Below are 12,274 nucleotides of genomic sequence, written 5' to 3'. Positions count from 1 at the left end.
CTGGTTTGTGAAACAAAACAACATTTAAACAAACAGCAGCGGTACAACTAGCAGACCAGTGCTGTTTTTACACTATGGGCCCAAATTCCCAAAATCAGCCAGACCTGAAGGATTCTTGATTGGGCCAAAAAGCAGAGGTAGAATGGTGTGAATGGACCTCACCTTTTAATGTCACTCTGTAATAGACTAAATCTTGCTAACTGTTGTTGTAAGACAGGGCCCACCCTGTCTTACCTACAAAGGGCCGGTGTGTACGCAGGTTTTAGGATAACCTTTAGGTCAGCTGTTCAAACCCAGGTGTGAGGACTCTTCAGCCAATCAGGCCTCTAATTAGGAATCTAATTAGGGAGTTGCAGAGAAAACCAGCACACACAATGGCCCTTTCTGGAAAAGACTGCCTACCCCTGTTTTAAGAATTATTAAAGGCCAATAAGACTCTCCATGCTGTGATGGGTTGGTGCCCCATCTCAGTTTGCTCTCCGCCTTACACCTGTAGTGTCCAGGACAGGCTTTGGACCCCCATGACCCTGAAAAGGACAACGAAGTACAAAAATGTGGATGGGTGGAAGAATCTCCCGGCCATCGTGCCTCCTCACACACACTTAGTGTGCCACAGTAACTGTTGTTATTGTGCTGCTGACCGGCGTGTTTTGTCTACAGGTCTTGAGGGAGATCCTGGTCAGCCCGGTGACCACGGCAGCGCAGGGTTTGATGGCATTGAGGGTATAAAAGGAGAGCCAGGGCTGCTGGGGTCACAGGGCCACTCAGGTAAGAAGGAAGTGCACAGCTTTCTACTGAAAGACAGGATAGCAACTGCTGCTATGTGGGCAGTGCGTGGCTTAGTGGGCTAGACCTCTGTGAGCTGTGATCGGAAGGTCACTGGTTCCCACCTGGCCTCGGCACATCTACGGGTCCTTCGGCGAGACCCTTAACCCCCAGCTTCCTGGGAGCTGCTATAGGTGGCTGCCCTTTGTGGCCAGTTTGCTCTCACCCTCAGAGATCAAGTTGGGGGAGGCGTAAAGAGAATTCCACCACGGGGGTCAATAAAGTATCTAGTATTATCATTGTTATTGTTATTATTACTATGTAGTAGTACATGGTTTTCCTCAGGTAAAAATCAGCAGAAGAATTGAATGTTGATGTTGTGTTTTTAGGCTCTAAGGGAATGAAAGGCTACCCCGGCAGTTCGGGCCAGAAGGGCTGGCCGGGAATCCCAGGCGAGTCAGGCACTGATGGAGCAGCAGGTCTTCCAGGACAAAGAGGTATGTGACAGGTTATCATGCGCAGAAGCCAGTCAATGTGATGGCCTTCCATTTACCACGCCCGTCCACCAACACTCGTCACTTATGCCTTTTTGTTTCTTTGTTAGACTAATTGTAAGTGCTGTGTATATATTTTTTGCAGGCTTTCCTGGCCTCAAGGGTATTTTTGGCCTGCATGGGTTGAAAGGTCAAAAGGGCACCGAAGGACTCCCAGGTACTGCCCAGTCTGAGCAGGGCAGCGTGAGATCCGTGCTACGGCTGACTAGGAAGACTATTCATAAAAATGAAAAATTCAGTATTTGTAAAAGAACCAGCTGGAAAAATAATGGTGCTTTTTGGTAACACTGCTTCCAGCTCAAGTATAATGCATTAAAACTGTCAGTATAGGAATTAATAAAGCATTAAGCATCTTGTGTTGATAGTCATAAGTCATTATGATGTTGGATATAATACTTCATAAATTATAATACCTTTGTACTGCATTACAATAGTCAGTATAAGAATTAAGGATGCGTTATCCTGCATTTTGAAGGTTTCTTCAGTGCATTGTAGATGAGAGCTTCTTAGAGCATTTCTTATGCATATCATGGCTATAATGTGTTATGTCTTTTTATAAATATTTATAGCCATGTTTATAATGCTTTGTGGATGCATTATAATGCGTTATGGATGTGTTCATAGAATCTTATAGACATGGCATTCATAGAAAATGTTTTTTTTATTTTTTTTTCCGCAGGCTTGGATATCTGGGGACTTGAAGGTGAACCCGGAGCGAAGGGAACTAAAGGAGAGTTGGGAATCCCAAGCCCTTCTGGCGGCTTGCCGGGGTCAAACGGCGAGGTCGGCCCTCCCGGAGATCCTGGTTAGTTTGAATACGATGGTTGCATAATGCATTGAAACCTCGAAGATGCATTGTGTACAAACAGCCAGACCCTGTCTCCTTACCCTGGGGTAAGGAAGCCAAGTGTCAGTCTGCCATAGAACATAACAGAACATCATTTTGCTGCATACATGCTCTCCTCAGGTATTGTGGGCTCACCTGGACTGCCAGGACTTCCAGGTCCACCAGGTCCACGGGGAAGCCCAGACAGGAAGGGCTCACTTGGAGACCCTGGATCACATGGAGCAAAAGGAGCTAAAGGTGGGCTGTAGATGGATAGGATACACTGAATCCTCTAAATTAAGGAATACACTATTTAGATACTGGAGGCAGTGGACGTTGAGGATGTTCTTGTACTGCAGCTTCTTTGCTGTTTGTTTCCGTGTGAGTTGGATCATGTATGATGATGATGTTTCACAGGTTACCCTGGGGCACAGGGTCCCCCCGGGATCCCATCTTCAAAGGGGGGTAAGGGGGACAAGGGTCTCCCAGGAGTCTTTGGAGAACAAGGGCAGAAGGGCGACTATGGAGATAAAGGGCATCCAGGGGTCAAAGGGCAAGATGGAGCCACAGGACTCAAAGGTACAGACACTGGAAGTGTTTAGTCATGACCTTCTGTGACTGTCGTGTTTCGCAGCTGCACAGTGGATCTGTAGTTTAAATCCGTAATTGAGGGGATTTAGCTGGTGCTTTTTTTAAAAGAAAAAATAAAAAAACAGACCTGTGATGTAACTGAATTGTAACATACGTCCCCCAAAGGTGAAAGGGGAGAGCAAGGAGAGATGGGGACTCCTGGGCGATTTGGCGTCCAAGGAGACCTGGGTCCAGTTGGTCCCAAGGGAGACACTGGACCTCCAGGTAGTGCCATCGTCCTGCATGCTGCTCCATTGGGTGCTTGGGAGGGTAATTAATAATGTGTTAGGAGATCAAACCAGAAGCAGTGAGGAAAGGTACTGTCAGTGACCAGCACGAGACTGCCTGTCCATTGTGGTGCACATTCTCATCCTGATTTCTCTCTAATGGGACCTCAAAGGATTTCCTGGGGAGACTGGCTCTCAGGGTCCTGCCCCCCTCCCTATCAAGCAGATTGGTGAGAGGGGCCCCACGGGTTTCAATGGTATCCAGGGCCCAAGAGGAAGGCCTGGAGAAAATGGCCCCCAGGGTCCCCCCGGTGACCCAGGTAGATGACTCACTGTCCTCCTATATGACATTTGTCGTTGTTTATTATTATTATTATTATTGTTATTATTATTAGTATTATTTGTATGAAGAGAATATATCATAAGCTTGTCTCAGTATTCTCAGTTCAGCTCTTTGCAGCTGGGCTCAGCTAAGACCAGTCACCAGCCCAGCACCCTGCCCAGTACGTACCCTCCCACCCAAACCCAATATAATGTGTAATTCTGCTGTGATGGGGGCCCTAAGGGTACGCTGGACAAAAGGGACAGAAGGGCATGCCAGGAGTGAGTGGCAAACCAGGGACACCGGGTTACCGTGGCAATCAAGGACAAATTGGGCACCCTGGTCTGCAGGGCCTTGAAGGTAAGGATGCACCTGGATGGAGGGGGATTTGAACTGTGGAGTATGGGCCCATATCAGACATTAAAGGCCCTTCAGAATACCTCTGCCTTATCACCCACACTGTCAGCAAAGGCAGTATATTATATATGGCACCAGTCAAAAGTTTGGACACAGCTACCCATTCCGAGCTTTATTTGCACTATTCTCTACGTTTTACAATAAAGGCATCAGAACTATAAAATAACATATATGGAATTATGCACTGACCAAAAAAGTAGTAAACAAAGAAATATAATTGTGGTCCTATTTTGGAGGTCCCACGTTTGTGCTGAGCTCTCATTGGTCATTTATCCTTCATTCTCTGGTCGAACTCCTCCTCCATGTGTTTAGGTCAGGTGATGCAACACTGTATCACTCTCCATTGTAGGCAGGGTGGCGTGTCCAAACTTTTGACTGACACTATATATCAAGTGCTGTGGGTTTCTTAAACTCACAAAAGGCAAAGTCCCATTTATACAACCTTGTCAGACTCTGCTAATTTTCAGAATCTCTTTCTAAATCATTCCCTCCATCTCCTCCTCATACCCCACCTTCTATTTTCCAGCTTGGTGTATTCAGAGTAATCGTGTAATAGTTCTGAAACCAAGACCAAAAGTGCAATATAAACATTTATGTTCTCGTGTCGAGGTTCCAGAAGGCAGAACCTCGACACCCATAACCCCAAACCCCAACCCACTGCCACAGATGCAGCCTGTTGAACATTACTGTCGTCACAAAACTCATTTTTCCATTTCACAATTAACACTATAAGACATATAAATCACAAAATTCTTATATTTAAAGTTAGGGAAAGCTGTATATTTTGTTAATATTATGCTTATTGTGTTGTCTGTCTCATGACTATTTTGGTCCAGTCATGGTTGTTTGATCATGCATATAGTAAAAGCCAGTCTAGCTTCATTAGCTCAAGATGGACAATAACCACAGACCCTTAGGGCACATTGATAGGAACGGCAATCGTGTCATAGATAAAATGTACATAATTTGTCACATTTAAAAAAAAAACGTTTCCTCGGCTGGCAGGCAACGTATAAAATACACAAGCGCATATCATAAGACCCCCCCCCCCCCCCCCCAAAAAAAAACTGAGGTGTGACCTGAACTGTCATACAAAAATTGAGTTCTGAATCTAACCGTGAATTTGGAGAATCATTACACCCCCAATTCGGAGTATGTTTTCATGACAGACAGAGCAGAAGTCCCAGTGAAGGCAAAGCAGCGTCGCTTGTCCCCTTGTCCCCTGTCTGTAGGAGGAAGAGGCCAGCCGGGCTTCCCGGGGCCCCCAGGGATGCCAGGGCGCAGTGTGAACGTGGGATATCTGCTGGTGAAGCACAGCCAGTCCGATCAGGCGCCCATGTGCCCGATTGGCATGGCCAAACTATGGGAGGGGTACAGTCTGCTTTACTTCGAGGGCCAGGAGAAGGCCCACAACCAGGACCTGGGTAAGTCCTGCCAGGGTGTCAGGATCTTCGCATGCTCCTGCTGCAGATCTCACATCCTGATTGTGCTTTTTGACATCGATATGCTCAGGCCTGGCTGGGTCTTGCCTCCCGCGTTTCAAGACGATGCCATTTCTGTACTGCAACCCCGGAGACGTCTGTTACTACGCCAGCCGCAACGATAAGTCCTACTGGCTCTCTACCACCGCCCCCATTCCCATGATGCCTGTGGAGGAGGAGGAGATTAAACCGTACATCAGCCGCTGCTCGGTGTGCGAGGCGCCATCAGTGGCCATCGCTATCCACAGCCAGGACATCACCATCCCCATGTGCCCAGATGGCTGGCGTAGCCTCTGGATCGGCTACTCGTTCCTCATGGTGAGTCGTCGCTTACTTGGTTTGTGCCACACTGACGCTGGGTTAGGGTTAGGTTAGATACCCCAAAGGCATCTGGTCTCCCGCACATGATGTACAATAAGGTTCTGACCCCATCTCCCTTGCTTTTCCCAGCACACGGCGGCAGGCGGCGAAGGCGGCGGCCAGTCGCTGGTATCCCCCGGCTCCTGTTTGGAGGACTTCCGCACCACGCCCTTCATCGAGTGCAACGGGGCCAAGGGCACCTGCCACTACTTCGCCAACAAGCAGAGCTTCTGGCTGATGTCCTTCGAGCAGAAATTTCAGAGTCAGCCAGAGTCCGAGACACTCAAGGCAGGTCAGCTCCTGTCCAGGATAAGCCGTTGCCAGGTATGCATGAAGAACCTTTGAAGTCCTAGAGCCCAAAACTCCCCCCCCCCCCAGCTTCTTTGGATCAGCAAAAAAAAAACAAGATATTGAGGTGAACAGAACAAAGAAAACAGGGAATCCTGGGAAAGGCGGCTCCGGAACTCACTTCATGTTTGAAATGGTGCTTAAGTTATTACCTCAGCCATGGGTTTAAAGGTTTCATCAGTAACTGAAGAACATACAGCCAGACCAAAGATTGATGCTCTGCTTCTTTTAACCAGTCCTTCAATTGTTAGCATGGGACAGAACGTAGAACTTCTGCAGAACCACTAACACTGTTCATCTGGCGAATGGAGCAAATGAAAAATGTTTGCAGATGAGGTGATGATTCAGTTTCCCTTCAAAATAGTAGCTATATAGTTTGCTATAACGATCCCTTAACACGTTTTTCATTCCAACACGAAGCCTCCCCATCAGTTTTTTATGAAGCTATTACAGTTTGCGATGTCTGCATTAAATCTGTATTTAACTAACACAGTCTGTCCAAAAATGCACTGAAACCATTTTAAAAGCTCTCTGTCCACTAAGTTTTTTCCATTTTCACTATTATGGAACCGTACATACATGTAAAATGAAGACTGCGGGATTCAAAACATGAATACTATAACTTGAAGAGCTGTGTGCAGTCTAACAGTACAAGCAACATTTTAATCATTCATTGTATATGTGCCGTTACAATGTTTCATAAAGTATTTGATGTAATTAAAAAGTCTGTCGGTTCATCTTCAAGATGAATTGCTAAATACATTTTCTTAAAAAAAAGTCAGTTTTGTTGCTTTCCTGTTCAAGCCGATCTTGCACCTTGACATATGTGCACACTGCAATGCTACAACCACCTATTTCAGTGATGAATTTATTATACACTCAGGTATCAGTATCTATTAGTTTAATAAAAGGTTAGTTCATCCAAGTCATTCCGACAAACTTGTGTTTCTAACTTTGCACTCAAGATGCAAAGCAGTATTACTTCATATCCTCTCTTACATATCATATAAAGGGAATAGCCAATCACAGCTTACCATGCAGGGAAGGCCCACCCCTAATGAACTCCTGTCATTGGACAGATGCCGAAACTCTGGTCTGGAACACACACTGAGCCACAGAAGCAGTGCTGCTGGTAACCAAGCGAAGATTAGGACAGGAAGTCAAACACAGCTGGCAAAAATCACAAAGCCCCCTCTCTCCACGTCTAATGATGCACAAGAGAGCCAAAAGCCAGATTACAGCTCTTTAATTTACAATGAAAGTTTTAAAATTTACATCTTAAATAGTCACATTTATAGGGCGATTAGGTACAAATTAAACGCATCCAATAAAAAAACAAAATAAAACACAAGCCTGTTGATGTCGCAGTTGGGATTCTCAGTAATAAAATTCCTAAAAACAGAACTGCTTGTGATTTTGGTTAGACACCATGGTGAAAGTTCATACGTTCAGTGATTTAATGGAACGGAGGAGGGGAAAAAAAGCCACCTCCGTCATGCATGACTCGCTCATGGAACCGTGAGCAGAGAACCCGCAAAATGATCACCGCACGTGCGTCTTCAGGAAAGAAAATCCGAACAGTGAGACGCCATCAGCTTTTATGTACTTTGTCCCCTCTGCTGTTGATGCGAAGGCTGTAGGTTGTGCACTGCATGCGTGAGAAGGGAAAAAGGTAAATCACGGTTAAAGCACAAGCGATAGGGAATCAATTAGGGGCACCACTGACGGCTTCCCTGGGCACTAAGAGGCGTGTCGCTTAGCACTGGGGGAGAGGTCAGGAGCAGCAATGGCTTTTGGCTTTGGCCACATCTGCCGACTGTTCCAGGTTGACGGTGGAGGTCTTCTCATCGTCCCTCTTCTTCATTATGGAAGGCAGCACCAGGTCGAACAGAGTCTCGAACAGCTGGTCCACATTGTAGCCTGTTTTGGCGCTGGTCTCAAAGCACATGCTCTCGGCCGGTAAGCTAGTGCGTTCGTCCAGCATCTTGTACCTGAGGATGCGGCGGTAAAGAGCCATGGCATCCTCGCGGTGCACCTGCTTGTGCGCACTGGGGGAGGCTGGAGGTGTGGGACACATGCTGGCCGGGCAGCCCTCCTCCTGCCCCCCCTCCTGCTCGACGGCCATGGCGTCAGTGAGGTCCGCCTTGTTGCCTACGATGGCGAAGATGCAGTCGTGGCTGGCGGTGTCGGTCAGGGACAGGAAGCGGTCCTCCAGCTCGGCCAGGCTCTGCCAGCTGGTGACGTCGTAGGTGAGGAGAATGGCAGACGCACCGCGACAATACATGGATCCCAACCCGTGGAATTGTTCCCGACCTGAACCCAAGAGAGAAACACGCACACACAAGCCAGTTAAAACGTAGGCCTCACTCGAACACGCCATTGCGAGAGGGCGGTCGTGAAAATGTACACAGAGGGGGAGGGCGAGAATTCATTCGCCGGAGCTGAACAGAAGAAAACATTGTCTGGAAAACATGCAGAAGTCTTAGTCTTCATCACAGCATAAGGTGCCGTTGTCTGTCCGAAGGCGTTTGCTGTGTGGCCAAACTCTGTTCCAGACATTTTTAATCATCTATCCCAAAAATTTCACAGAAGAACAGCATTCACGGGGAAAAGTTTAAATATTCATTACTACTTTTCCACCTGGGAAGAGCATTGCCAATAGAAATATGTGTAGAAATATTTGTTTATGCTGAAACAAATAAAAGGATCCGAGAACCACTTCCAGAATGGAATGAAAATGGTTTCTCAAAAGGCTTCATGTTAAAAGCAAGCAGTATGTCACAGTTACGACCAGTAACGTCAATCCCATCAACACTTCAAACTGTTAAATTACACATGAAAAACAGGAAACGTTTAAAGGCTACCTTCCTCCAAAAAGACTATAATGCAGTATTACGTTTAGCTACACGACTCAGTATTCAAAATTTACACAGTCAACAAGGCTTAAAGCAGACAGTCACACATACCCAGAACCACTCCTATTCCCTCAAAGTCAGTTCACTGCTTTGTACAGCCATGTGACTGATAAAGACTCAATGTCAACAAGTGCCAACCAGGGCCGACAGAACCTGCTACTGAAGCAGCATCACCATACAGAGTTGTTGGCTTCTGGGTTGCGTCTTTTAACATCTAAATCCAGAACAAATCACAAGTTAGATCTCAAGCATTCAAGGGACCACCATCCACAACAGTTCATATCGCATTTCCCAGTCAGAATGCAATTAAGTCGGCTTGGCTGTGCTGCATGTCGATGTGACTGAAAGTTTCATTGTTTTTGGGAGAGAATGATTCCACATTGTACAAATAAAAACAGCATTATCAGCTTGTTCATATTCACAAAATCAAAGGTAAGAGTATTTCTGTAACATTAGCTTAACTACACCTTAAACCAGATTTTAAGACTAACCTAACCAAATAAACGGCTTAAACAAATTAACAATGGATTCCGCTCCCCTTACAGATCAGAAAATGTATTTCATTTAGTTTATTACTAGTTAGTTTTGAAAAGGTTGCCTCTCGTTTTTTTGTGCTTAGGGTACAGCTATCAGCACCCAGTACTAAAGGAGAACAGAGAAATGGTTTCAGAGGCTGCTTTGTAGTCCAGTCTATTTGTGGGGGGGGGGGGGGGGGGGGGAAATCCAGGCTATTGTGCAACACTGGGGGAAGCTACTGGTGTTTATCACTCTTTGCTCGCTCGCTCTCTTTCTCACACACACAACTTTTACCAATATACTTTTATAAGCAAAAGATTTTATACATTTTATGACTGTACAGCACGTGGGTCAGCACTGGCTGTTTTTAAATGTGCTTTATAAATAAATTTTGACCAGCTGAAAAGCTAAAACACAAGTTAGTTATATTCATAGCATATGAGTGAATTCTGACCTAAACTAAGCACACGCTAACAATGTGACTGATGACTCAGGAGAGTTAAGTTCCCTTCAGTCTAGGCCTGGCAGCCTCACATGAGCCCAGGATATTTTATTATTGCTACATAACCCCATGAACGACTTTAAAAGTTTGTGAGAAATTCCCAGGAAACACACACCAAGCCGCCTGACATTTCCATACGCAGTTTGCCAAATGATTCTGCCTCCTGTCAGACATGACATGCCAACCAGCAGCCATGAAGTCAAGCAATACCGTCCGAATACCTCCATTACAACCACGGACCTCCACTTCATCAGGCTGGCACCGTGCATGCACACTGCTTTCAAACCTGCAGCTAAACTCACTGAGCGCTAGTTCGGCCAGGAGGTATAGCAGATAAGGGTTTGGCACAAAACAGAAAAGTGTCTGCTCTAACTAGCCTAAGGAGTAAAATCATGGAATGCACCTTGAAGCTGTATCAACATAATGAAATCATGAGACCCAAGTTATCACGGAAGATAAGGGGAGAGAAACCCCCGCACACACTTATGTTCACGCAAAAAAAAAGGAAAAAGAAAAAACACACAGACAGTAGTTTCTAAGCAGAAGATTTAGCAAGGTATAAAGTTAATAATTAAAGCAAAATGTGGCATTTATTTAAATGACAGCGTTGGTTAAAAATTCATTGCGCTTTTCTCCCATTAACCGCGGCGCCAGCACCGTGCAGCTCCGCAGACGCGCACCTCATGCGCAGCTTATGCGGCCCGAGCTCCGCAGACGCGCACCTCATGCGCAGCTTATGCGGCCCGAGCTCCGCAGACGCGCACCTCATGCGCAGCTTATGCGGCCCGAGCTCCGCAGACGCGCACCTCGTGCGCAGCTTATGCGGCCCGAGCTCCGCAGACGCGCACCTCGTGCGCAGCTTATGCACCCCAAGCTCCGCAGACGCGCACCTCGTGCGCAGCTTATATGCCCCGAGCTCCGCAGCGGCTGGGAAATGCGACCTGAAGCTGCCCGTCCACCTTTAAACGAAAGCGCATGCATATCAGTCACTCGATGCACGTAAATACTTAACATTTTCTCACTATATTCTTTCTGTTGTAGACCATGTTAAAGACTTCAGAGCCCAAGAAATATATTATTACACACTATCCAAAGTTCATTGCTGAACTACAAAAATGCATTAAGCGTCATATTATGGCTCTCGGTTTCGCGTGGTTTAATCTTTGCTTTTTATCATTGCAATTTATGGGTATAAACTAGTCAGCGCTTAAAAATGTTTAGAAATATTGCAGAAAAATCCGTTAATTAATTGTAAGTTTAGGTGTCAGGTTGCCAGTGTAATTAGGGTAATTGCCCGACGGTGGCGAAGAGTTTACCTGCAGTATCCCAGATGGAGATGTTGTAGCGTCCCCACTGCTTCAGGAAAAACGCCCCTCCAACCGTACTGATGGTCTCCTTAAACTTCCTTTCCATGTACCTGTGCAGCAAAGACGTCTTTCCAACATTCATGTCACCAAGGATCACCAGCTTAACGTCGGGTTTCTTCATCTTGGCATAGTCCGGCATGGTGCTCCGCGAACGCCGCCTTTTCAGCCTTACCGGGGACGAAGTTGCTGTGTCTATGGTGTACTTTACTTTCATTAAAATACGGAAAGGGTCTGTTTAATAACTTTAACCGAAATGTGTTTCAAAGCTCGGCTAGGCTCTGAAACATAGTAGATGATTTTCCCTGAACTAGTAAACAGACACGGAGTCGGGATTAGTGGCCGTACCGACCTGCCTCGTCCTATCTATATGCCCCCTCTTCTCCGCCCGACCCCCTCACTTGTCTCCTGCTCCCCGTCTTACATTATATAGCGTCTCAGCGGCCATCCATACTGCGATCGGCCCTTCAAGCTTTCGGGAGTAAAAACTCCTTTGGCGATGACGAAACAGGAAGCCCGGAAATGGGTGAAATGCAACAGAGTGACCTTTTTTAATGAAATCAAAGTAATGTGACGCCACTTTTGGGATACGGGACATGATTTCACCACAAAACACAGAAATGTGGAAAGCCTGTACCCTATTAGTGGGTGCGATTCAACTTCAGAAAACAGAAATAAAAAAAAGTACTGAAAGTAATCATGTTATAAATAGACATGTTCCATGCGATACTGCTTTCATGATGTTAAAACTAACGATTCGTGGTAATTTGCAATATGGGTTTTTCCAGAATATTGTTAAAATGCTCTTGGTTGCCTGCATGGTGATGACAATATTAAATATTAAATTTTAAACACGAAGTTGAAGATAATTTTAACGAATACAATAAGTAGTCTTATATTGTTCCAAGTATATATTCTGCCGTTATCGCGGTTACATAGCACACACACACTGTTAACTGAAAGAATGAGACCAGTTCCCAGACACGAGAAGCATTTCGTTGGTTCTACTCCGAGGTGTTTATGGACCAAGTTAATCCACTGAAATAA

General features: G+C 45.9%; 2 protein-coding genes across 3 annotated transcripts in view; one reads left to right on the top strand and one right to left on the bottom strand.

Annotated features, from left to right (window-relative positions):
• The window catches only part of col4a2 (collagen, type IV, alpha 2), a 48,453-nt gene extending 42,495 nt beyond the window's left edge, over positions 1 to 5,958 (top strand). For both annotated transcript variants that reach the window (XM_048972554.1, XM_048971931.1), the window contains 12 exons: positions 661 to 768; positions 1,155 to 1,262; positions 1,405 to 1,476; positions 1,999 to 2,124; positions 2,287 to 2,403; positions 2,563 to 2,724; positions 2,902 to 3,000; positions 3,176 to 3,322; positions 3,568 to 3,684; positions 4,974 to 5,165; positions 5,254 to 5,540; positions 5,673 to 5,958. In XM_048972554.1, coding sequence (XP_048828511.1) covers positions 661 to 768; positions 1,155 to 1,262; positions 1,405 to 1,476; positions 1,999 to 2,124; positions 2,287 to 2,403; positions 2,563 to 2,724; positions 2,902 to 3,000; positions 3,176 to 3,322; positions 3,568 to 3,684; positions 4,974 to 5,165; positions 5,254 to 5,540; positions 5,673 to 5,927 — 1,790 coding nt within the window. In that variant the 3' untranslated portion in view covers positions 5,928 to 5,958. The remainder of the gene's footprint in view (positions 1 to 660; positions 769 to 1,154; positions 1,263 to 1,404; positions 1,477 to 1,998; positions 2,125 to 2,286; positions 2,404 to 2,562; positions 2,725 to 2,901; positions 3,001 to 3,175; positions 3,323 to 3,567; positions 3,685 to 4,973; positions 5,166 to 5,253; positions 5,541 to 5,672) is intronic.
• A 1,202-nt stretch (positions 5,959 to 7,160) lies between these two features.
• Positions 7,161 to 11,752, bottom strand: rab20 (RAB20, member RAS oncogene family). Its single transcript, XM_048974739.1, has 2 exons — positions 11,180 to 11,752; positions 7,161 to 8,243 (listed from the first exon to the last, which is right to left on the bottom strand). The coding sequence occupies exons 1-2, from the start codon at positions 11,442 to 11,444 to the stop codon at positions 7,705 to 7,707; spliced, it is 804 nt and encodes a 267-aa protein (XP_048830696.1). The 5' UTR covers positions 11,445 to 11,752; the 3' UTR covers positions 7,161 to 7,704.
• Between the last annotated feature and the right edge of the window lie 522 nt (positions 11,753 to 12,274).

Source organism: Brienomyrus brachyistius, chromosome 1 (genome assembly GCF_023856365.1).
Source record: "Brienomyrus brachyistius isolate T26 chromosome 1, BBRACH_0.4, whole genome shotgun sequence".
NCBI lineage: Eukaryota > Metazoa > Chordata > Actinopteri > Osteoglossiformes > Mormyridae > Brienomyrus > Brienomyrus brachyistius.
Note: the sequence above shows the minus strand (reverse complement) of the source record. Positions and strands in the feature narration are given on the sequence as shown.